The 27,568-nt window shown below is 30.7% G+C and overlaps 1 protein-coding gene across 2 annotated transcripts in view; it reads right to left on the minus strand.

The window, feature by feature from the left end:
- Positions 1-27,568, minus strand: part of LOC142334179 (AN1-type zinc finger protein 4-like) — a 70,381-nt gene that overhangs the window by 15,813 nt on the left and 27,000 nt on the right. For both annotated transcript variants that reach the window (XM_075381989.1, XM_075381990.1), the window contains exons 2-6: positions 25,239-25,513; positions 21,080-21,275; positions 16,280-16,429; positions 8,614-8,746; positions 1,964-2,382 (exon numbers count right to left, since the gene is read on the minus strand). In XM_075381989.1, the coding sequence (XP_075238104.1) occupies positions 1,964-2,382; positions 8,614-8,746; positions 16,280-16,429; positions 21,080-21,275; positions 25,239-25,395 (1,055 nt within the window). In that variant the 5' untranslated portion in view covers positions 25,396-25,513. The remainder of the gene's footprint in view (positions 1-1,963; positions 2,383-8,613; positions 8,747-16,279; positions 16,430-21,079; positions 21,276-25,238; positions 25,514-27,568) is intronic.

A 27,568-nucleotide genomic window follows, 5' to 3' on the forward strand; every position in this document is an offset into this window, starting at 1 on the left:
TTTAGAGAAGTTCCCAGAAAACTGCTAACAACCTTTAAATTTTTCAATGGTAACTTTTTGTTAGAAATTCACCAATGAAAAAATTAACTGCAATTTGGAATATTTCTCCTTTAATACAATAAAATAATACGCAAAGTATATCAAATATATTTTGGCATTACTTATACTTTATAAATAACTAACATTATTAAACTTAATTTAATAATAAAAATGCCCTTCTCTAAAATTTTTTGCAATTTTTCTTGATTTTTCTAAAGATTCCTGACCTTTCCTGACTTAAGTTTATATCTCCTGACTTTCTCTGACTAAGTTTATGTTTCCTGACATTTCATGTCTTCTCCTGCCAGTGGGAACTATGGTAAATTATTCAGTTCGCTACTCTGGTTTACATGCACCAGTACTCATGATGAGATTAAGCGGACAGATTATTTTTGTTTATCATCAATAAGTTTTTCAAAATTCTGTAAAAGACAAATCATTACGCCAAAAGTTTGAAAAGGGGGAACTACCTCACCTAAGTTATGCACTTCATTATGGAAACCAATTATAAGAAATGAGTTATACTGTTCTTGGTTCCAGTATCGTATTATATATGGGCAATTTATGTCTTTTTTTAATAAAAGAAAGTTATGGTTAAGTTTTTACTTGAACAGACCTTTAAGACATTAGTTAGCAGTGATAACAATGTGGGATGGACAAAGCAGGCTGCTCTCCAAGATATGTGTTCCAGAATGCAGAGATTTTACACTTCAACATCTTTCCTTATCTACATATCTAACAGTTATTTTTAAATAACAATAAATTAACACAAAATACAGCTCCAAAGGATGACCTCAACTCAAAAAAGGGAAATTACAAGCAATTTTCCCTTTTTCTTATATCAAAAATATTCAGTTATAATGAATCAGAAGCAATATTATCAAAGCGCATTGATTCTAATGAATAATAGAAATTCCACTATACTAAAATAAAATAAATTAATTTGAATTAAGAATTCCTTAAAAAAAAATTATAGTCAAACAAATTAAAAACCTACATATTATCACAAAAGAAAAGAGAGACTGCAATATAGTGTTCAATCATAGCTTGGGTTTTGTTAATAATAATATAACTTTATTTTTTGATAAATATAATCTCCATACTCTCTATAAAGTGAATAATTTCTATATAAAGTGGTCCTGAAGACACTAATCACTAAAATGAGGCACTTAAGGTAGTGTTTTGTATCTCTAATTCTTAAAATGTCCCTGATCTTCATTTACATTCTCTTAAATTTATCACTAAAATGCATTGTGCTTCAGTAAAAAACCAGTTAACACACAGTATTCAATAACTACAGATGAATTTGGAAATTTTTACTTTCAGCAAAATGGCTATCTGGCATGCTACAATACTGCAGTGGATGATTACCTAATAAAAAGATATAGCTCAATAGAAATTCCACTTTGGACAACAGACCTTATGGTTGCAGATTATTTCTGCTGAAGTCTTGAGAAAGACAAAATATACTCCAAGAAACGAATAACATTGGAAAATTAAAAGAATTCAACTTGCTTCTTAAGAAATAAAATCAAATCACAAATGATGTTAAAGTTTGAGCTTAAAGTCTGCATTAACGTATTAAGTCCAGTCCATGCAAATCAAATGTAGGTTTTCATTTAATTATAGTAAGTTTCTGCCATTTGTATAATACTATTAGTGAAAAAGTTTCTGCTTCGAATAAATTCAAATTTTTTTTAATTGAAAAAAAGAATTTATGCTCCTCAAAAGAAAAATGCTTATTTATCTCTTTTATTTAATGCTTTACAATATATTATCACCTATTTTTAACAAAATTTAGAAAAGAACATCATACACCCAATAAATTTTTAAAGTCCATTCCCATTTAATTTTTACAATAATGATAGTACTTTATTTTGAATTTAACTTGAAACTAAAAATATACATCTTAAAATTAGCTTACCGATGTAAAGGTGAAGCACTACAGTGATGAGAACCAAGTAATCTATGTCGACCTGCTTCATTAAGAATCTCACATATTTGTTGCCCTGTTAGGCGATCAGGAGACGTCTTCGGTCGAGGAACAGTCACAGACTCAACATCAGAGTCAATTATGGTAATGGATGGTGGTGAGGGTGTTATATCAGGCAGAACTGGCACTCTTGAGAATTCAGCTGTTCGAGTTTTCCGAATTCGACCCTCAGAATCAGGTTCAGGAGAACTATCTTTTTTATCAATTTCTAATGGAGGTAATTGCAGAAAATTTTTCCTTTTGTTATTACCAACAGAATTACTTTTCACCCTGGCATTTTCTTTCTTATTATCAGAAGATGAAGAGCTAGCAGTAAAAAACTTTTCTTCATACTTCTTTTCATTTACCAGCTAAAACAAAAATATATAAATAAAAGTTAAATAAACTGAAAACAAGTGTAAAATAAAATATTAGTTTAATTATTAACCTGATGAAAAATTAAATAACAAAATACATCCATCAAACTAGCTGATTAAATAAGTAGTTTAATCTACTTATGCTTACACAAGTGTTGTGTAAGCAACATTTTATAAAAAGAGATATAACTTGCAAGCAAGTTATAAAAAGAGAAAAATAATTATAAAAACTAATTTCAAAGTTACAAAAAATTTAAGAGAACTACCTTGCCTTATCTAAGTTAAAATCCAAAAAAAAATATATAAAAATTAATTACTTATCTATCTACAAAAAATATGAAATAAAAGAATTTTCTGTTATACTCCTAATATAATAATGGATATTCCAACTTTAATAAATGAAAAAACCAAAAGAAAGTTTACATTGCATCCTGAATTTCACCCATGAAAACAATGAAGCTCTAACAGAACCTTACCATAGTAAGCAACTCAAAAATCACCTCACAGAACAGTTGCTGTGAAATGTACATTCTTAATTTACAAATAACATATGAAATTTTCTTGAAAAATTAACACCTAATTTTTTAAAAATTAATCTAAAAATATGTTATGTTTACCAGAATTGAAAATTTTCTTGTTAAAATAAATCTAGAAAGTTATTTGAAATAGAAAAAATTTCAATTTTTTATAAAAAATGTTGTCTTCACATATTTATCAAAACAATAAAATTTTCTATTAAATCTCTGATTTCTCATGATCATTAATCCAATTTCAATAAATGAACTAGCAAAGTAAAATACACTATTTCTAAATTGCATTCATGGGAAAATTCTTACACAATACAAAAAATGAATCATAATTATAATTCTGTATGTGAATTACAATGACAATCAAAAAAAAAATAATCATGCATGAAAAACTTATATGTTTTCCCTTTTTAGTATGACAAACTCAATTTAATTGATCCAGCAACAGATGAATTAAAAAAAAATGGATACACTAACAAATTTAGATAAAACAATGACTGAAACTCATCCAATTTTTCCAAATCAATTTGTTTTCAACAAAAAAACTTTTTCCACTAAATAGTATTTTCTAAATTAATTTTACACCTTTCTTCATTCAACTATAAAGGTGCATTAAAATGAATGCAAATATAATACAATCTATCCAACTCTGCAAAATAACCAGTTGTTTCAGCTTTGACCTAATCATTTGAAGAAATCTTCATCCACCAAACTATTTCAACAGATCTGGGAAGAGTAAGTAATCATTAGGAGTCAAATAAAGCACATGTGATAACACATCAGAGCAAAGTTATGGAGTTATGCAGCAGCAAGCAGAGACGTGTGCAGGCCAATTAGGGTGAAATTGCACTTTTTTTTTGTTGAAAAGATGTGGATATTTGGCCTGCCTGAATAGCACCTTTTAATCAGTCAAGTAGTGAACCATAATATTCCCTGGTGATGGTCCTGCCTTTTTTTAGGTAGTTTGAGCATCAAACCACAACATGAGGATCCCAAAAAAACCTTAATCATGACTTTTTCTGCAAATGAAACCATTTTCACTTTCTTTGTTATGATTTCACCTGGTCCACTCTGCTGTTTAGTGTGGAATATTTCATCTGTTTCATCTACTGTTACAAAATGTTGAAGAAACTCAGTGGGAAACATGTTTAAAAAATTCTTAATACAACTGAGAAGTGTTCAGTTGATTGTGTTTTTGTTCAACTGTTAACAAACACAGTACTCATTTAGCAGAAATTTTTTTCATACAAAAACATTGTGTAAAATATATTACTCACAATCACGGTCTATCATATATTTGGAATGTCAGCAGGATTGTTTTTTGGAGATCATTTAATAAAACATTGTGGATTTTTTCAAAGATTTCATCGGTCTTAATGATTTTCAGGCATCCCGAGCATTCATCATATTTAATGGAGGTACAAGCACATTTGCAACCCACTTTTCTACCATCAAAAATGAAAGGGAAGAATTCTTTAAAGTGGAACTTAACTCTTTTGCATGTCCATTATGGTTAAACCTTTTAAAACAAAGTACTTTCTAATAGCTCAAACATTCAGTTTTATCCATTTTTCAGAGAATGTTAAAACATATTTACTTTGCTCAAGTGTCACAAACAAGCAACTAAATATATATATATATATATATCTCAAACTCTGCAGTATAACATCTGAAGAATAATATTTGACAAATAACATAGTCATTGGATCATACCTGTGCCATCTTTGTATTGGGTCAAGAACTTTCCCTGAATATTTACTCAATCACTAACCATGCGAGGTCTGTAAATAAAGTAATGAGATGGTTCAGAAAAAGTTTTTATATGCAATCCAATTATACATGACTCTATCACCTTCAAAATAGTTCCCTTGGGAAGCAATGCAATGCTTCAAACGGTTTTCCCACTCTTCATAGCAGTGTTGGAACTCAGAAACCAGAATATCCCTCAGATGGTCGGTTACATTTTTTTAATGTTTTCTACTGTTCCAAAATGGTGTCCTTTGAGGTGTTTTTTTAAAGTTAGGAACAGGAAAAAGTTGCAGGACTCAAATGAGGTGAATACGGTGGTTGAGGAACTAACTACAATAATGTTTTTCTTTGCCAAAAACTCATTAATTGAGAGTGCAGTACAAGGTGCATTGTCATGATGCAGCATCCATATGTGTTTGACGTCTGGTCTCTCATGCGAGCAACTCTTTTCCGCAGTTTTTTAAGAATTTCTCAGTAAATATATTGATTTACAGTCTGTCCTGTAGGAAAAAACTCCTTATGGACAATGCCATTACTATGGAAGAAACAAATTAGCATAGTTTTGATTTTTATTTGCTCATTTTTGCTTTTTTAGAATGTGGTGAGTTTGAAGTGTGCCACTCCTTGCTCTGGCATTTTGTTTCTGAGTCATACTCAAATATCCAAGATTCATAACCGTAATAACATGTTTTAGAAAATCAGGATCAGTTTCAATTCGCCCTAGAAGATCGCAGCACACTTCCACCCTGTTGTTCTTCTGTTCAACAAAGGTTTTTTAGGAACAATTTTGCACAAACTTTTTTATGTCCAATTCATTTGTCAAAATTTTATGAACTGTGGTATGGATCAAAGTCAATTGTTCTGCAATCATTGTGACAGTTAATTGCTGGTCGTACCATATTAAGTCTTCTGATTTCCTCAACATTGATGTCACTTTCTGACGTTAATGGTCTTCCAGAGCGTGAATCAACCGCAACTGATCCCCAACCATCTGAAAATGCTTTAAACCACCCAAAAACTTGGGCTCATGGCAGAGCATCTGTTATTTCCATATGCCCTTTTCAATTTTGAAAAAGTTTCAGTAGCATTCTCACATAATTTAATAAAAAACTTGAAGCACAACATTGCTCATAATTAATATCGCTGATTTTTGTAACACACAACAAAAAATTGTTTCACAAAAAGTGTTAACGGGCTGTACGTTGTAGCAGAATAATGGACTGTATTATGAATAAATAAAATACGAATTGATTGATAAGTAAATATACTATATTTATAAGATTAACAATATTAAACTATATTACTATAATGCAGAGGCTGTACTGGCGTGCATGATTCTAAGACTGTCCAACTCCGACTGACTAGTATACAGAATGTTCTAAATACTAAAGCTGCCCATAGGCAGCGCTGAGTGTCTGAATTGAAACCAAACAAAAAGTTTGTTTACGTCTCACGTGGCAACAATAGACTAAAAATATTAAAACCTAATATAAATCAGCTGTTCATATAACCATATGTTTACTAGTAACTTAATAGTGTTGCCACTTTGGCTGCCAAAAACTAGTCTCATTACTTTATTTACAGACCTTGTATACCTAGACACAGTGGGTGTCTCAACTTGCCCAGAATATATATTTTTTGTTTTATATACATATGTTCAGGTTCAAACAAGCAAACCAATTTCAATGATCCTGTTATATAGAAGTAGTTCCTGGAGGTCATACTAAGTTTTTTCAGATAATTGAAAGAAGTTTAAATAAAAAATTTTACTACACAAACAATAATGTAGTTTTCCACTTTTTCTGTGAGACATCACTGAATTGTTAAGAGAGAGTACTAATGTCATTCTAATATTCAAAGTATTTTCACACAAGCAATTTAAGAAAATTAATTACGAAATTGATGGTTAACTATTAATTAGATTATTTTAATTACAGAGAACTTTAGTTCATGCTTAGCAGCAGTCTCTACATTTCTTAGCATGCTTATATTCACTTTTAACAAAATAAAAGATTCTCACCTTTAAGTTTCTTGCAAAGGAGTTTTTTAGGAAAATACTTTTTTATTGGTCTACCCATACTTTAAATACAAATAGGATAAAAATATTTTTAAGAATAAACTTCAAAAAATAAAACCAATTTAAAAATCTATAATAGAAATTACAAAATAGTATTTTTACAATTCTTCTTTAATGTCAACATTTTGAAACTGTCATAAATCAAGCTAGCATTAGATAGTTGTTTTTGATTTGGCAAGTTCAAAAAGTTAAAAATTAAACAATTGTTAAGAATTACGTTTTGGTTTTTAATAATTTTTAAAAAACATTAAGACATTAATACATAACATAACATTAAGAAATTACATTCATACAAGAAAATACAATATGGCAAGATCAAACATATCACTTCTATTTTATGTAGCTGGGTAACGAAAATAAAATTCAACTAAAAATTTAACACTATTTCAACATTAAACATTATACATCGAGTATCTATGCATATCAAGAACCATTCCCCTGGGCAATACCTTTTCCTTAAAATTCACACTAGTAAAAAAGTAACTTGACATAAATTAAAAATCTTGATAAAATTGTCAACAAAATCAACAGAATGGTATAATCAGTTCGTCAACCTAAATACAATTTCTAAACTTTATATTCCCTCAAATCTCTATGTTTTGATAGCTAAGAATGTTTTTAATTTCAGTTTGAGAAAAAAATAACAAACTTGTTTCACATTATGGTAACATAATTTTACGTAGATACTGACAAAAAGCAACACTTTGGCAAATTACTATTCCTAGTATATCATTAAAAACCATACTTCAGTTAAGAACTAATCTTACGTCAGGTAGCTTTTCACATTACGTCATTTTATCTAATTCATAATAGTGTACTACATGAATGACTGATTGAAGGGTAAAAAACTCAGCTTATCAGACAGGTATCTCTGACAGCAGTTTGATCTTTGCAACCATCTTCAAAAACAAAATGGATTTGTTTTGAATAAGCAAGCTGTAGCCAATGAATTTCATGGTACCTTGTCACGGATAAGGAAAGAGAAATAATGAAAGGGAATATTGTGAGCTTTTGAATGAGGTAAAGCTTGCTTATTGTTCCAAAAGACATCACCACCCAATTCAAGACATTATTCTCCTCCATGACACCGCTTGACCGCATACTGCAACTCTAACTTGCAGAAAATTAGAGGAAATGAGATGGACTCCTCTTGACCATCCTCCCTATACTGCTGACCTATCACCCTGCAATTTTCATCTCTTTGGATCGCTTAAATAAGCACTAGGAGGGCAACAATTCCAAGAAGATGTGATAGTGGAGGTCTTTGTGCACAATTAGCTTCTGACACAATCTTCTTCATTTTATGATGCCGGGATCAATAACTTCCCAATTTGTTGGGAAAGATGCATTTCTAAAGCAGGAGATTATGTTGAAAAATGATGAATGCATGGTTATTTGATTGCACCAAATGAAACTTTAAAAAAATAAAGTCTTGTTTATATTTGATACACCCTTATATTTAAAAATAATAGGCCACTGAAATATGCTATGTATTTTAAGCAATATTGCCAAGAAATATATAAAGCTAGCTGCCTAACTCGAGAGTAAAAATTGCAAATGAATTACAAACTACAATAATTTGATATCATATGACTAAATTATTCATTTTATAAAATAAATCTATTAAAAGATTCATGAATAAAACAGGTTATAATTTATAAAATATTAAAAATAGCTTTTAAAACATATCCTTTAAATAAATAGATATTAAATGTATAGAAAACAAAGGTAGCAATCTATCACACCACATTTAGGTTTATTTTACAATTTTATAAATTCAAAGAAATTTGAGTTTTTAAAAAGCAAAGAAAACAAAAATAAAAAAAAATCCATGCTCATTTCTACAATAAGAACATGAATAGTTGGGCCTACCTTATTATTTTTTCGTTGTAATGCTAGTTGTTCCAATTTAAATTTTAAATCATTCATTTTTTCCATTGTAACTGTATTCTCTTCAAGACGCTGCTTAGCATAATCATCAGAATCGTCCTCTTCAAATAAATTACTAAAAGAAAAGTTGTTCTATATACACCATTTAACAAAGACATTACGATAATTTTATAAAATAACATTAAAAAAATAATAATAAAAGTACATAGAATCAATTTTTTTATAAGCACACTATTGAATTCTGAAAAATCTTTTAAAAATAATCATGGTGAAAAAGAGTTAATTTTTTTATTTTATTAATAGTTTCATATATTGTTTATTATGTTTATAAATAAATTATTGCTATTTTGAAACCCGAAATGGGTTTTGTTCAAATTCACATTATCACGTTACATCACATTTACAATGTGAAAAATAGATAACAGTATAAGGTGTGTTTTTGTGCATCAGTGAGAGTGAGTATGTGTATGTATGTGAATGTGTGTGAGAGAGAGAGAGAGCACATAGTTGTAGTGCATAAAAAAGGCATCCCTGACCAGGATTCAAACCTGGGAACTCCAAATGAAAGGCAGAGACATAACCACTCCGTTATGGATATCGATGGAGTGGTAGCAGATATCAGCAGAGTGGAGATCACAGCATTTGATGTTGAAACGGGAAATAGTATAAAAAACTTGTTACATGGAAAATAATCATAATAAAATCGAAATTGATATAGATAAGTGCAAAATCATGTCTGCACACATCTAAAACATGTAGTATTTTTTAATATTTAACTTTGAACTTGAATAATTTATAACACACTTTTGGCATATTTAATTTTCACTCAGACCTTTTGATTACTCGACCCAACCAGGTAATTTAAACCACCATAAAGACATGTTAAAAAAATAAATCACAAGCAAATCACCACTGACATACGATACACCACATTCATTTATATACATCAAAATTTATAAGGATTGTTACAAATCTCAAAATTTACTTTCAAGGTTGAATTATAACTTATAACAATTTATACAGGAATGGATGAAAAATTTCACTACACAGTAGGTCTGAAAAATTCTCTAACTAAATTTCTGTAGTCTATACAAGTAGCACCACCATCTCTGACAACCAAGGAACTATGTAATACAATGTCTGACGTGTGAGTGTAAAAATTTCATCACGTTTCATCACTCCAGTCTTGAGTTATACCTCACCGCGTACATGTTGTTCATGTAACCTTGTATGAGCTCACGACATGGAACAGAAAAGCGCAATAAAATTTGGCATTCAACATCAAAAATCTTTTGTTGAAACTTATTCTATGATACACCAAACATTCAGTGATGAAGCCACATCTCGTACTACAACATACTTGTGGTGGAAGCAGTTTAAGGATGGTAGGCAGTCATCGTATGATGATGAACAAAGCGGGAGGCCATCATCTGCTATTCACGACGAAAATATTGTAAAAGCGCACATGCTCCTGCTTGAACAACCTCATCTTACCCTTCAGGCCATAGCAAAGGAGCTAAACATTAGTAAACACATGGTACACACAATTCTAACAAAAAAATGAACTGCGAAAAGTTGTGCTCTCGTTTCTTTCTACACTTCTTGACTGAAGAACTAAAATAGGTGTGTCTTTTTTGCGCTCAAGACTTCATTGAAACAGTTGATAACCCAAATTTTTTGCTAACAATTGTGACTGGGAATGAAAGCTGGTGCTTCATGTATGATCCGCAAAGCTTCAATCCACTACTTGGTTGAGTCCTGGAGCACAAAGACCGGTGGAAGGCAGGCAGCAAAAATCAACAGTGAAAACGATATAGACTGCATTTTTTGACTGCTTTTTTTCGATTCATCATGAATTTGTCCCACTGGTCAAACCATGAATTCTAAATTCTATTCACTGCAACGAGTGTATAACTAGAGAAAGGTTCTATGTAGAGGGCTGATGTGAGTAAATGTCTTTATCTTTAAATCTGTATTTTTATTTAATTTAGTTCGGGAACTTTTCAGACATACTACGTAAGAAATACAATGTGTGAGAATGGGTACATTCTGGAACAGGAACAAGTACACCATTGGAAAGTGTAATTCTCATAAAAGATTTCTTTAATGACTAGAAAATAAAAAAATATATCATATTAAACTACAAATAATTATAAAATTTAAGTAAACAGCCATATCTTTGGTTGCACAGATTTCTTTAGGATGTTAATGATCAGCTATACAGCACAAGAGATTAAGATAACGTTTAGTGGTATTATGTTTTCAAGGTCTTTATTATTAACCCAGAAAAAGACTTAAAGGGAATGCATCAATATCCAAACAACAGAGTAAGTTCATTACATTCCTACTCCAAAAAAACAATTAAAATTCCAAAAGTAGCAATCAAATAGTTCACAGAGAAAACCATAATCCTTCATATCATCGTTGCACATGCAACGTAACACAACAGTGATATAAAACAATTCCTGATCTTTAAATACTTGATTTAATTAAGTTTGTTTTTAACAGTCATGCAGACAATTTTTTAAACTAAAGACTCTTTCACCAGACTAATAGGAGTGAAGTGTAAACATAATGTGTTACAACTGTTATGTATGTTTGATCCGTTCTGTAGTTTTACAAATCCAACCAATTTTTGGGTAGTAACAGGTCTTCGGTCTGGAAGTAATATAGGCTATATTAAATTGTCTTAACCAAAAAGCTGGAGGGGATGCTATACTGGGGTAAAAATTAAAAAATTACACTACTTTCACATTTTAATGATGGTATTCCATACAGCAATAAAAAAAAACACCTCTTGTTCTCATGATATTTTTTGAAAAATTCATCATTCTCAGGATAAAAGCAAAATATTTACACAGCAAAAAGATGCAGAAATGCATCATGGCTAGCACATACATGCATTATTTCAAATGTTAATGATAGAATTCCATAAAGTAATAAACAGGCGTAATGTTTAGGATCAGATTTTGTAACTTTTTTCCAAAATAACAACTTTAACAAACGTCGGATTGAGCCTCCACAAGGTGCACTTGAATACATCTGGAACAAATAGGAGAAAAATTTGTTCGGTGAACTGAATCTAAACAAAGTTCCAAGATTCATTTATCGTCAAATCACACCTCACTAAATCACATCTAAAGTTGTAACTTAGGACCTAGTCCCACTCACAAGAGAACCCTAGAGTCAACCATGAAAGGCCTTTTAATGAATTCTCCACCGGCTGAACCAAGAAACACCAGAGTTCAGAGAAGGCCGCATTCGGATACAGTGGGCTCCCACTTAGAAGATAACATGCGACTGGAAGCACTGGAATGCCCCAACACTACACACGTGAACAAGAAATACACAAAGTCCAAAATCAAACCAAAGCAAATCACTGACATTTCCACACACAATGTAAACTCGCTCATGCAGAACTGGTAAACCAAAAATAATAACTGGCCTTATGGACCAACACAAAATTCTCATCGTGGATCTGCAGCAAATAATAAATATTGACCAGGACACCATAGAATCTCAAGGATATAGACTACAAAGGTATACCTGGGAAGAGAGTAATGAAACATGTCCCACAGTTTGGAACAGGATTTTTAGTCGGCCTCAAAATTATAAACTCAATACAAGAATTCAAGTGACAATCCCCAAGAATCTCAACACTGAACATAAAAGCATCTAATAAAATCTACATTATAATAAACGCTCATGCCCCCACTAATAATAAAAATAACTCCAAAAGACTATAAAGAATTAAAAAAATTCTCACATCTACTCAATCTGACTATAAATAACATCCCCAAAAATTTATTTATTTTTTACATATCTTTTTTCAACTATTATCTTCCATTCTGGTGTCCACCCTTTGTAAAATGGGCTTAGACATAAACAAAAAAAGGTGTATCTACACTGGTGGGGATACCCTAATGATTTTCATTAAGAAATTTCCAAGATGTTACTGAGGTTTTTAGAAAACTACACTGTGTTCATGTCACTTTCAATCGAGATTTTTAAAGAGAAAAATACCAATTTTTTTCCGCTTTTTTGCATATGAGCTTATACAGTTACATACATTCGACGAGTTGGCGGACATAAACCTTATGGATTAAATTTCCTCAAAATTTTCCAAACATTGAGGCTTTCCACTAGCTACCTATTATGCATGGACCGTAATAACAATATCCTCTACTTATATTTAAATTTTCAACTTTACCCCGAATGATTTACCAACCTTGAAACTTTTCCAACTTTCACCCACTACAAAAGTTTCCATTCCGTACTGCTTTATACCGTGAGTTATTTACAATCAATGTACGTATTACTACTATCTTCAATCATTTTTATCTGTAGACTTAGTAAAAAAAAAGTCCTTATCTCTTCATCATTAAAAGGAGACTAGGATTCTTTGGACATATCATGAGGATGCAAGATTTACGACTTCTGAAATAGCTAATAAACTACAACTACAACCTTGACTCGAAAAACACCAAGACAGGATACAGATGGATCAGAGAAATAAGAGAGAATCTGAAGGAAATTGGCCTTATACCAGAAGACACCATATAAGATAAAATTAAACAAGAAAATCAAGAACAAAAACACTCGCTTCACACTCACAACATGAACATTTTCAACACCAGAAAGGGCATAAAGATTGGAATGTATGAAAAAGTACTGGGAGGACTGCAAGACCCAAACAGTCCCATCAAAGGGACTTGGATAATTGATTAACTAAAGTGATCCTATGTGGTCATAAAAGATAATAATAATAATAAAAATAAAAAACAAGAAACACTTTATGCCTTTTGTGATTTTTTCAGAAAAATCATCTTTCTCTAGATAAGCAAAAAAAATACTCAGCAAAAGGAAGCAGGAACGCATCGCAGCTAACACATATATGCGTTAAATGCATGTACTTTCATTAACATTCTAATTTCTATTTAAGAAGTAACATCATTTCTAAAAAAAAGTAAATATAATAATTAAAGCACTAAATAAAATAATTATTAAAAAACAAAAAACCTTACTATTAATTGTACACATCTACCACGAATAATTATGAAAAATACAAAAAACCGTTAAACAAGTTTTTCTTTCTTTTTTACAGGCCTTTTTTCAGGTTACAGGAAGTAAGTCAGCAATGTTAAATTTAATACGGCTTTTACATTTTATGTTGTAGTCAGGTGCCTGTGTAGGTTATGAGGTGATGACTAATGGCCTCATCTTTTGTTAAAAGTAACAGGTATCTGAATACAACATAAAATATAGCAGTAATATTAAATTTCACATCACTAACCTACTGTATCCTGAAAAGATGCCAATAAGAAAAAAAAGGAAGATTTGTTAAACTACTTATTGTTCGTTATGCCATAATTATTCTAGGTAGATGAGTACAATTAGTAATAGTTTTGTTTAATAATAATTATTGTTTGTTAATAATTATTCTACTTATGTTGGTGAAAATAAGTAACATGAAATGTGTCTTGGGACATGCATTACCAAAGAATGAATCATAAGAATCAACTGTCAAGTGTTTATGAACCCGTTGTTCTAGAATAGAGTAAAATTAAGGTAACTTAAATTTTCAATTAGATCATGCAGTGATAAAATCACATCTGTATTTAAAAAATGCTGAAATCATTAAAAGCATTTTGCAGGATTATATTTTTAATTTTTTTTTTTTTAAATTGATTAATGTTATTATAAATATTACATTTAAATACCATAGAGCATTCATCATACAGAATAAACCATACAAGATATTATTTTCATGATTGAGATATTCAAGGCTGCAGACTACAGTGGTTATATATATACTGTCTTCACTGACAGTCAATGCTGAATAATCATCAACCTGGTTCATATATAGAGTTTTTCTTTTATCATCTACTTCTCAGTCATTTACAACACTTATACTATATGCAGCAGTTTCACTGTACATTTTAGAGAATCTTTTTTTTAATTTTCTTTGTAAAAATGTTATAATGTTATATTATTAAGTGCGTTTTCTTTTTTAATTTATTTGCTGTTAAATAATTTCAATTAATAATAATGAATTTTGATATTTGTTCTTTTAAAAAAACAAAATTCATTAAACGGGTAAAATTTTAACAATTGTTTTTGTACATAACTTTCTTTAATAATGTATTACTAGTATGTTTAGTGGAAATAACTCCTTCCCTTGTATTAATGGCTTATATGGAGTGTGGTGGTGAATCAGGTGATTAAAAATACACCATAAGTAAAAAAAAATATTACTTAATTTTCTTATTATACAAGAAATGAAATTATATTACTTAGAATTATTTTAAAATAACATCATGAGATGGCCATCATTTTGTTTCACACATTCCAGCAATCTTGTGCATAGGTTATCCATCACATTTTGGAAGGAGGCCATATGAATTTGAGTCACCTCTTTTTAGATGTGTTCTTTAATCCCTTGGAAGTTGCATAGTGGTAATGTTTGGAAAATGTGTGACTTCAAGTATCTCAAAGAAAAAAAAAATCATCTGCAGAAACCTGGTGATATTGTCATCCACAGAATGTTCCCACCCATTTTTTGATATCATAAAATTAGGAAATGCAGGTTTTTGATGTGAGGTCTGTACTAACATCTAGTTGAGATAATACATTTGGATTAACAGACTGACAATTTAATTAAGGCAAAAGAAAGTTTTGTAATATGTTAATTTAGCACTGTGAATTTACCATAACTGAACGCCCATCATCCTCAGTGAAATACAGCTCTGTAGTTGCAAATGATGAAATTGCACACCAGGCTACCACTTTGTCACCACAGAGCAGGTTTTTATGTTATTTTAGAGAATTTCACTAGTCAGTATCAAATGTTTTGCTTCTTGATAAAGCCCAAAAGATGGTAATGAACCTCATCATAGCAGATTGTTTTGAAAGTCTGGACTGAAATTTATCATATTCAATAACTAATGACAAAAAGTAAGTCAGTTTGCCTGATTAACATCAATCAGTTCATGCACAATCTAAATCTCATACAGATTGTACTGGAAACCTTGGTGTAAAATCTTCCTCACACTTTGATCAGAAATGTCTGATATTGCATACCACTGTACTGCCCAAACAGCAGTTTGTTGAAGAGCACCTTCACTTTCTCAACATTATCTTGTACATGCACGCTTTTACCAATTCCTTTTTTTTTTCAATATGGATCTCAAATCCTCAACAGTTGTAACCTATGTTTTACTGTGTGGACAGAAGGCACTGGATCTTACAAGAAATATTAAAATAATTCCAAAACACTCACTGGGTGGTAATGTTATTGTCATTATTTTTGTAATACACTTTAAAAGCAAAAACACAGTATGCATCACTCCAGGATTCCACCTGGACATCATGGTAAAACAAGGGCTGTAAGACAGCAATATTTTCAGTCTTTCCACATGTCAATGGTAAACTACATTAAGTGTTACCATATCATCCAATTCACTGCCACATTTGTTACTTATTATGTCACAACAAAAGAATCATGATAGTCCATTTATAAAAAAAAAAAACAACACTGAATAGGTCAGTGCATAATTTTTTCACAGCACTGAATGTCACAAGAAGAGATCCTATATTTTTGGTCTACCTTATTGTAGACAATTATTTTTTTTTTTAATTTTGAACTTACCGCATTGAAGAGCCACTCCATGAATCTGATAAAGGCGAATATGAACCATCTACATTTTCTAAAACCCTGAACATATTTAACTGATCACCTTCCCGGAAAACAAGTACTGCCATTCGGCAACCAGGAGGCAAATCTTCTAATAATTCATCTCTGTAATAGATAAAATGTTTTTATAGAAAATCATCATAAAAATAAAATTATCTGTACTTAGTCACCATACAGTTTATCATGTTATAGCAAAGAGATTTGGCTACAGCACAATAATTTTATTACATACACTGGACTGATAACCATTCACACATACAAAATAAAAATACTGATTTAACTATTATAATCAATCTACTTCCAACTTTACTCTTATTACTCTGATATGAAATGATAAGTCTACCAAAAAGCTGAGTTAGACAGGCAGTAGAGTACAAATAGAAAGATTGAGGTGTATCATCTATGCCTGCATCAAACATTTAGCTTTAACAATATCAATATGCAAATTCATAAAAAAAAAAAAAAAAAAAAAAAAACACTATTAATAAAAATACATAGCAGTAATTAGCTGTGGTTAGGCCAGAAAGGCAGTAAATAACATGCCTAAATGTTGTGTCTACATAACTTCAGAATAACATCAATTTTCAAGATAGTGTACATATTTAACTAGTAATTGCTACTCTGTACATAAAAATTTGGAAAAATCATATTTAATCTCCAAGACAAAAATAAGAATTACTCAAAACAAATCTTCAAATGGGGATACAAATAAAAGCAAAATATGATGATTTAAAATAATAATATTTAATATACTATTAATTACTATTTAATATACTAAATTACATGATTTATAATGACATATATAATTAATTATAATGCTTTATACTATTGGTCTTAAGATGGTAATAGATTTTTTACATATATAACTTAATGGGTAGCACTGGATGAAAGGTTTATTAGTATACATAAATATTTGACGACGATTGATCTTCTCTATACTTAACTGCGGAAAATATAAGTTTCCACCAGAGTAAATCATGAATTGAACCAAAACAAATTCTCCTATTTAAGATAAAACCGTTTACTTTGGTCCCCTTACTCTAACTAAGAAGGTTAATATAAGGGATGGTGCCACAAACAGGCAAGACCCTTGTGGGCACCTAATCTTTCATCTTTTACAAAACCCACTTCCGATTATAAATCATATAAATTAAGTATAATTAAGTTAAGCAATGAATATTAAATTGTAGTATAAAACAATGTTAATATTGGTTCTAGACTATGAATAGATAACCTTAGAGTACAATTATAATTAGTATTAGGATTACTCCATTAATTATTAATTTTGTAAAAGTGAAAGCAATAAAAGAATTTGAATTTGAACTTGAGAATTTTTTAACAATATAATCCATAAAAATAACTATTAATGTTAAAAAAATATATATTCTGTAAAAAATAATTATGTAATTTGGATAAAAATAATTAAGATAAGTCTGAAGATCAATAACACACAAATATAAAAATTAATATGAAATGACTGCTTCAACAGCACAGATGACTGGCTGGCTATCTGTGCTAAAAAGAAAATATATACCAAAAATCTCAGTTTAATTCCTAGTATGGGTCTCAAAAATTGAAATGAATTAATCTCAAACAGTCACCAATGACCTCAGTAACAAATGTAAAAAAAAGAAAAATATATCAAGAACAATTTAAAATAAAATAAAATTGAATCATAGAAAAATCTTTAAAAATATACAATGAAATCTCATTTGTGCATTCCATGCTGGTAATACTAACTTTTGCAGCACAATATAAATGAACAATATTTTCTATACTCACAATATTAAGATATTCAGTGTTACCATATCATCCAATTCACTGCCACATTTATTACTTATTATGTCACATTAACAAAAAAACTGTCAACTCTCAATAAAAATTAAACTCAGCCAGCATAATTGGAAATAGATATTAAGAAAAGAGTGACAACAACAATACATGAAGCAACAACAAATGTTTTATAGAAATAGCTCAATCTGGTTGGATAAGTATAAGTGGTTTTGGGGAAGTGGACATGCAATAAATAGAGAAATTTTAATAAACTTGTGGAATCTGAGAGGCCTGAATACTATAGAGCATGCAGAACAAAATAAAGAAAACAAAAGAGATATGACACCAGTAAACCATTAAATGGAAAAACAAAATTTAATTTAATGAGAAGCTTAGGGGATAAAACTGTGCTTGAACTTTAATCAGTTTTTTTTTATAAACAGTGATTCATCTTTGTAGAGATGCTAATTTTTTTACGAATAAAACTGAAGACACTGCAGACAAAAATTACCATCATGGAAGAGGATTAAAAAACAATGTCAAGACAAAATCAGAGACTTTCTTTAAATAAAAAAAAGTAAATTTAATGAATGTAATACTTTAATTTTAATTTAACAACAACGTAGGTCAAGAGAATATAACACAGTAACTTATTAATTATAATGTTGCAGGTACTCATTTCATTACATATGTATATGAATTTCTCCATGACAGTATTATAATGTAATGATAATTTTTATTTTTATTTTTAATTATAATAATAGTGATTTTTTATTATTTTGAGTAATCCTCCATTCAAATTAAAACAATATTAATAAATCTCTCATCTCTAATCTGAAAGTATAACACAATCTGAAGTTGTCTATAGCTCCACATATGAGGGCTATCCAGAAAGTAACTTATATTTTGAAATAAAGAACCAACCAAATAGAAAATAAAAATTTTATTATATACATTTGAAAGGGACAATCTTAACTATTTTTCCATTTAGTCACCATTTAAATTGAGGCACTTATCATAATGATGCGCAAGCTTTTCAATTCCTTTTCTGTAGAAATCTGCTGCCTTAGATTTTTGACACCCATCTTGCACAAAACGTGTGATAACCAAGCTTCCCCGACATAATTTCATGCAGTAAACTTCATGAAATTTGGAGGAAATGAGCAAGAGTTCTGTAATCGTAATGCGGCAATTTTCACGAATTTTATTATTGATTTTCATCGTCAGTTCATCAGTCACAAGGCTAGGCCGACCACTACAATCCTCCTCATAAACATTGGTGCAGCCATTTTTAAATTGAATGCACCACTGCCTCACTCCACCTTCACTCATTATTCTATCTCCGTACACCTCACAAAGTTGCCGATGAATTTCAACTGGTTTAAGGTTTTTTTGCCAGTAAAAACCTATCATTGAATGAACCTCAGAAGTCGTGTGATTTTGTATTACAGCACACGTTTCAATAATTCACAACGAACAAGGTAGAAAAATCACAGTCCACATGCTATGACAGCTTGATGTGTACTGAGTGTAGAAACGTTTTGACGCAAAGATGGCGGCTCTATCCCCACCCATCTCCACACTAGGCACAAACCTAAGTTACTTTCTGGACCACCGATGTACATACACAACACAGAAAAGATTTTGGAATTTTATACTTTGAAAAAGAGATTTATTTGCTAGACCAAGTTAAGCAACTAATTGCCTATTCAAAACTAATTGAAGTAAATAAACATACAAAGGTAAATTACAATCATTTATTAACTCCATCAAATAGTATGTAGGTGAATCTGGTGAGAAACTGAGTCTTGTAATTTTTTATGGGCAAACAACCACTAGAAGTAGGTTAAACAATTTTTTTAACTGCTTAAAAATGCAAACAAACCATAGCATAACCCGCATAAAACAAGGTTTAAAAACCAAACTAATTTCAAAAAATGCACTAAATGAAAATTTAATTTTTAATTCTTTAAATTTAGATAACCTAAGTCAACACTAAATTATAGTCTAACAAATCCCAACAACTTAATCCTTTATTACATGGAGACTAAGGTAAAAAATGCAATTCTTTTTACTTTCTTGTATGAAGTAAAGGAAGTATTGTGATCACGAAAAATTTCAGTTTTCAGATTTCAATGTAACTATCCATTTTGATCATCCCTGAATCCATTTTGACTAGTTTCGGTGTGACATCTGTACATACACGTACATATGTGCGTATGTATCTTGGATAACTCAAAAATGATTAACCATAGGATGTTGAAATTTTGTATTTAGGACTGTTGTAACACCTAGTTGTGTAACTCCCCTTTTGAATGCTACTGACGACCAAAATGTCCAAACATTCACAAAATAAAAAATTTTGATTTTGGACTTTTTCTTAACTGCAGTAATGAGTCTTCACTGAGAGCTTTTCAATGATATATCATAAGTGGCACTTATTTTCATTGGTTCGAGTTATAGCCAAATAACATTTTAATTATTGCAATATTTGAATCTTACACGGGGAAGGCACGTCGGTTCAAATCCTTTTTTTTTAACTTTTTTTTTAATTTAAATATATATTGATTTATTAGTAACTTATTAACCTCTGATTGTAAAAAAAAATACAATAAATAATAACTCAATAATAACAATAAAAAAAAATATGAAAAATACCAGAGGTTATTAATGAAATAAAATTGTATGTACGTTTCATTTAAAAAAAATGTGTATATGTATTTTAATAGGGGCATACAAGGTAGTCATGAGGTGTCCACATCAGATTATTTAATTTTTGTAAGTCAGTTGACATTTCTATTTTATGTTAATTTTATTTTAAATATTTTAGTTTTACTTTTATTTAAAACACGGGTTGGCTTGCATTAAATGCTGAGCATTTAAAAATAAGCTACTCACAAGAAATACTAAAAAATAAGAGTTTATGTAGTACTTTTTTTTAATATCATACTTCATTTAATACCAAAGTTTATTTAGACTAACCTGTTGAAATCGATCAGTTCTCTCCATGTGATATCGTCCAATGGTAAAATGCGCCGTACAGTGCTTATTGGGCCACCACGCATTGAAAGAACTAATTTGATTGTGGAACCGTTTGTAATTGAATAATCCATAAGAGCAGCAGAATCTTCTAATTCATGCAAATTATACAATAAGTGTTGCTGTGAAACAGGAATACCTGAAAACAAAAATCTGTCAAAAGTCTCTTTTTTATCCTGCTAAAAAACTACTTCTGTAACCTGTAAATGACTTATAACTACTTACTGATACTAAATGAAATACATATGGCAACAATAGAAATATAAGTTACAAATAGGATTTCCTAGAAAATATTATAAGCCATTACAATTTGATAAAAGCTTTAGATATCTGATCTCATTCGAGTGAAAATTAGGGTACTTGGTGAATTTGAACATCTTCTTAGCAGTATTGTTTATTTTATAAAGCAAGGTGATACTTTTCCATTTATTATCAATTTCTTACAATTAGTGAGTTTTTCAATGCAACAGAAATCTCTTTTCTAATTTTTATTCGTTGTTTTTTCTGTACTATTATTATTATTAGTGATGATGCTATTATTGCCTTTCTAATCTACTCAACCAGAAAATATTTACCAACTTTTTGTTAGTAAGAATAAGTCTTCCCATTTCTGCACTGTGATAAACCATCAAAATCATATTATTTTTAGAAAATAAAAATCAAGAATAAATTATTTTAACTTTAAAAAACTAAGGTTGATCAGAAGTCTTGTTTTACGTCAACAAATATTCAAATAAAAATATTGTGAACATGACTGCTGCAACAAACAACTATCCATAAAAAACCCAATGAAATATGATAATTACAAAAAAGCAAATAAAAATATCATGAAGTAAATAAAGTTAACTGACCAATATCGTAAATGACTGACCATTTAAGTACAACTGAACATCAAATGCAATGTTGAAAACAATTTTAAAACTAAGTAAGTACACATTGTAATAAAATAAAAACCTTTAATATCATGAAATTTTTAATACAGAGTGATTCAAAGAAACGGGAAATTTTAAAAATTAAATAACGTTAATGAAAATTTTTTTTTCGAAAATGAATTTTATTTCATGTAATTGTACAAATGTTGCCATTTTCGGATACATACATTTTAGTTTATTTTTTAGAGATGACATCTTGCAGGTGACCTCGTTTTCTACGTAAACACTCACGAAGTTTCTTCATTAAATTATTCATGGTTTGACGTAACATCTCAACTGGAATTTCCGCAATTGCTTCTCGAATCTTTGCCTTCAGTTCTTCCGTTGTAGCAGGTCTACTGCGGAACACTATGCTTTTAAGGTGACCCCACAAAAAGTAATCGCAAGCTGAGAGATCAGGCGATCTGGGAAGCCATCTAATATCATCATTTCATGAAATGACACGTAGTCCAAACAATCGGCGTACAGCTGCCATCAATATTCATGCAGTATGTGACATTGCTCCGTCTTGTTGAAACCAGGCTGTGTTAAGAATCGGTGGAAATCTATTTTGTTGTTCCACAACAAAGGTTTCAGGCATGGCTACGTAACAAGCTGACGTCACTATATTCGCAAGACCGTTGTCATCCCCAAAAAAATAAGGGCCTATAACACCGTAAGGTGACATAGCACACCACACGGTCACTTTCTGGCTGTGCAACGGATGCTGGTGTAGCTGCGTAGGATTTTCTTGTGCCCAGTATCTGAAATTTTGCTTGTTAACAAATCCACTGAGGTGGAAATGCTCTTCATCTGACATCCACAGTTTGTGAACAAACTCTTCGTTATCATTTATCTTCTGAAGCATTACATTACAGAATTGTGCTCGCACAACTGCATCGTTCGGTTTCAGTTCCTGGACGATCTGCAACTTGTATGGATGGTATTGCAAGTCCTTCACTAACATTCTTCAAACACTTGAACTATGCAATTGTAAAGATGCTGAGAGACGACGGATTGTCCGATGTGGACTTCGTGTGTCAGCATCTTGTAAAGCTTGAACATTCTGTGGTGTGCGGACGGTTCGCTCACGGCCTGGAGGTTTCTTTTTCATTGCTGAACCAGTTTCCTCAAAATTAGATATCCATGTTTTAATTGCATGTGCTGATGGAACACGGTCGTGCCGTCCCAGATTAAAATGACAGCGAAATTCTCTACACGCTCCCTCCACACTGTCATTGTTTTTGTAAAACGCTTTGATAGCAAATGCATGTTGCGCACCACTCTAAGGATCCATGGCAACTAAATGGCAGGTTAGGTTAGAGAGGCTGGCGCCACTTAATCAAGTGGTACCAATTGCCCACGGCTACCAACACAACTTTCAAAAATTTCTTGTTTCTTTGAAACACCCTGTATTATTTATAAATATTTACAATCCAAACCCATTAAATGATACTGAATGCATTCTTTAACCTCAGAACTCAAAATTACTCAAAATTACTCAAAATTAGATATCCATGTTTTAATTGCATGTGCTGATGGAACACGGTCGTGCCGTCCCAGATTAAAATGACAGCGAAATTCTCTACACGCTCCCTCCACACTGTCATTGTTTTTGTAAAACGCTTTGATAGCAAATGCATGTTGCGCACCACTCTAAGGATCCATGGCAACTAAATGGCAGGTTAGGTTAGAGAGGCTGGCGCCACTTAATCAAGTGGTACCAATTGCCCACGGCTACCAACACAACTTTCAAAAATTTCTTGTTTCTTTGAAACACCCTGTATTATTTATAAATATTTACAATCCAAACCCATTAAATGATACTGAATGCATTCTTTAACCTCAGAACTGACAACTTTTAATCTTAGCAATTAATAGCTTGCCTTGGTAAATGGACCTACCATCTTGTTTTTATTTATTCATGATCATATTTTGAATCAATATTTTTTACAACTCATATTCTACATCATTATAAGAGCATATTCTAACAGAAATGCTGCAAATTCATTAACTTAAGCTTCAATATCAACTAGACTGATGGCAACACAATTGCATTGTATCCTTATATGTTTTGCATTTACATATGCATTTTTTCAGTCCCCATTAGATAAAATCTAAATTAGGTTTTGTTTAACATATTAAGTATATACATACTTTAAACTTCTATGGTGTTAACATGAAACCCAAAGGCCACATTTTTCAAGACAAATTCTTCTAGAAAATACAAATTTTGCAGTATTAAATTTTCATTTATTGCTTGCCAATATGTTTACTAAATCAACTTCCATTTCTGATGATCAGTTTTAAAACAAAATATTGCATTTAAAAAATTGTCAAATGTTTTTGTTTAATTTAACATACATAGGTGTTTAATTTAGCATTACAGGAAGGAATTATTTAAGATGACTAACATTTGAAAATACAATTACCAGTTTGTATAAAAATCTATGCATACTACACTTAAGGCCAATCAATAGGTAATAACAGATCATTTCATAAAGTAGCAAGAAGAAGAAGAATTTTTATTTACAGTGATAACTTTAAGATTTGAGTCATATATTTATTAAATCATATTATTATTACAGGCCTATAAAGCCATAAAAAAATCATATTTTACTTATTCTAGTCTTTATTGGTATATTTAAATATTTCCTAAGTTGTGTTATAAACTTTTCACATCATCTCTAATAACTTCTCTAAATGCTTAATGATTTGAAAAGTACTCAAAAAGGACATCATTTGTATCACTGGTAACCATCCTTCAACACCAATGAATAATTAATGATTAAACATTTTATGAATTATTTATGGTAATGAAAAGGTATCATGAAATAAGATCATAACAATACAGCTGTATATGCTGGTTTACAACAGAAGTAGACAGATAAATTTTATTTGGATTATAGATGTTAACATCACATTGCTAAGGGAATTTACAGAATAATTAATGCTAATTGTTTGGTAGTCAAGATTACGAATATACAACTCGCTATTAAGTCACTTAAAAGACTTTTCAGAGATGGTGGAGATGATTATTTCTTATTTAAAAAGAACTTAATTTAAAGGTAAAATAAAACACCACTTAAAAGAAAACCGTTACGACTTCTGGGTTTAAAATTTAGAATATTCTACCAAATACAATTTTAACATCTTTAAGAAAATTAACACAAATGTATAATAAAAATTACCTTCAACTCGTTGTATTTTGTTTTTTATTGACATTATAGTGTCATAGGGTGATACAGTCATTTCAAAAGTAGTGCCAGTGAGTGTTTCCACAAACAAAGCGATCAATTCTTCCTCATGATATTTAAAAAGGGGTTGGCAATCCCGGTAAGACATCATCAACCAGTCTTTAACTCTCTATCAGTCTCCCCCTCTCTCTCTTGCTTTTCAGTCACTCTGGCAGATGGACCCACATTCCTAATGACCTTTTCCTGTTTACATGATTTGACTATGGTATCTGTACAAAATAATAAATAAAATAACATTAATATTAATTTTTATGACATTTTTACTTTTCATTTATTCCAATTTAATTTTTCTAATTAAAACTGAATTCATTTTATCAATAATTATCACAATCAATACATTAACTAAACAATAATGACCAACAATTACTGAGAACAAAACCTGAAATATGTTACTGGATTCAGGATATGACAGTAAACTATTTAAATAACAGAACATTACGCTACATATCATTATGAAAAATATGATATTGTAGCGTAATAATAAATTAAAATACTTTAATGCTACACAATATGCTAGTTGTCATTTGTGAGTTTGAAATGTTATTGGTATAACAGCAACGTACAAAAAAAAAGGATTTTTTTCAAAATTGTCTGTCTAGACAATGTTATGTATTTTATATACTTGGGGTAGCAAATTTGCAACTGATGGCAAAAGCAGAAAGGATGTGATAAGTAGGGTAAACCAAGCAAAACAAGCTTTCAAATGAAAGGGAAATTATTCGCATCAAATAATATTAACCTGAAATAAAGAAACAGTTGCAAAAAAATTTACATTTGGAGTGTACTATTAAACCTTAAGTCTTGGGGCACAAGGGAAGATGGAAAGAAGGATGCTTGAAGCCTTTGAGTTATGGTGCTACCAAAAAATGTTGAAGATATCGTGGACAGACAAAGTAAGCAACGAAGAATTTTTGAGAAAAATCAGAGAACCACAATGTTTGATGGATGACATAAGGAAGAGAACAAATAAGGTTTGGACATGTGTTTAGGCATGACTGCTGGTTACTAAATATCATGAAAGCTTTTGTGAAAGATTCAAGATTTAGCAGTAGATTGAGAACTTCGAAAAATTGATACAAACCAACCTGCAGATTGCTAACCAAAGATCTAGAGAATATAATTTTTTATGTAAAAGTAATTAAAATCAGTCCATTTGATGAATAATAATAACAAGCCCTCAACAAGATGGTAAACTTCCTTAATTTATCCTAAAAATGGGCTCCTTTCTCAATACCCACCCCATTTTTCATACCCTTGATCCTTTCTTCTCTGTTATTGATACAGAAGGTGCAGACCTCTCTAACTATGCTACATTCATACTGAGAAAACCATGATCTAAAGAGACAATGCATCCTTGGTATATTATAAAAGGTGCTGCTTGTCAACCAACTTTGATTCTTGTACTTTCTACCCAGTGGCTGTACAAACCAAATGACTGCAGCGCCTATCAGGAAGGACATCCTATAAAAAAAAAGTACATCAGAAGGGTGGTGGATTTTTGGTTTTAGTTAAGAATGAAAGGACGTTACACTGTTGTAATGATTTCCGTGTTTTAGCTAGCTTTATTGTGTTTTTTATATTTAACATTGTTAGTGTAATGTATACAAACTATTAAAACTTCAAAACTGATTTTTTGGATACCAACCCCTTCCTTCAAATCAGATCACAGTTTGGATTATTGCAAAAACTAAAGTACTACAGCAAAACTAGCTTTTTTCTTTTATGTAATTGTATGGTAACAGTATGATACAACTTTCAATCATGTGGTGAGGGTAGGGAGGCAAGTGAATTTTCTTTGAGGTATGAGGAGTATAAAAATACCATTCATTTAAATTGGGGTTTTCTTTTATAAATATACATACTAGCATTCTCTTGTTGCAGCTTCATCTACAATATTTTTTTAATAGCAAACTTATTTACTCGATTAAATAATTCTTACTTATGAGTTTAAAATATGAATATTGTCTTTTATGAATTGCCAACTTCACCTATTGTCTTGGGACTTAATAATCACTACTTTTGGCATCCCCATCACAGCTTTTCCCATAGATATATGGTCAGGGGATATTTAGCCAGTCATAGCTCGCTTCCCGTTCACCCTTCCTATACAAACAAAGGGCACTGCTTCTTGAACCCCGCTATGTTCATTAAACTCATGCTTGTGAGAATAATAACGATAAACAAAAATTAAAACCTGTTCAATTTATAAAAACCATCAGTGTATTGTAGTTTCTTCAGAGCAACAGTTTGGTCAGTACAGAAAT

This window comes from Lycorma delicatula, chromosome 1 (assembly GCF_047948215.1).
Source record: "Lycorma delicatula isolate Av1 chromosome 1, ASM4794821v1, whole genome shotgun sequence".
Lineage (NCBI taxonomy): Eukaryota > Metazoa > Arthropoda > Insecta > Hemiptera > Fulgoridae > Lycorma > Lycorma delicatula.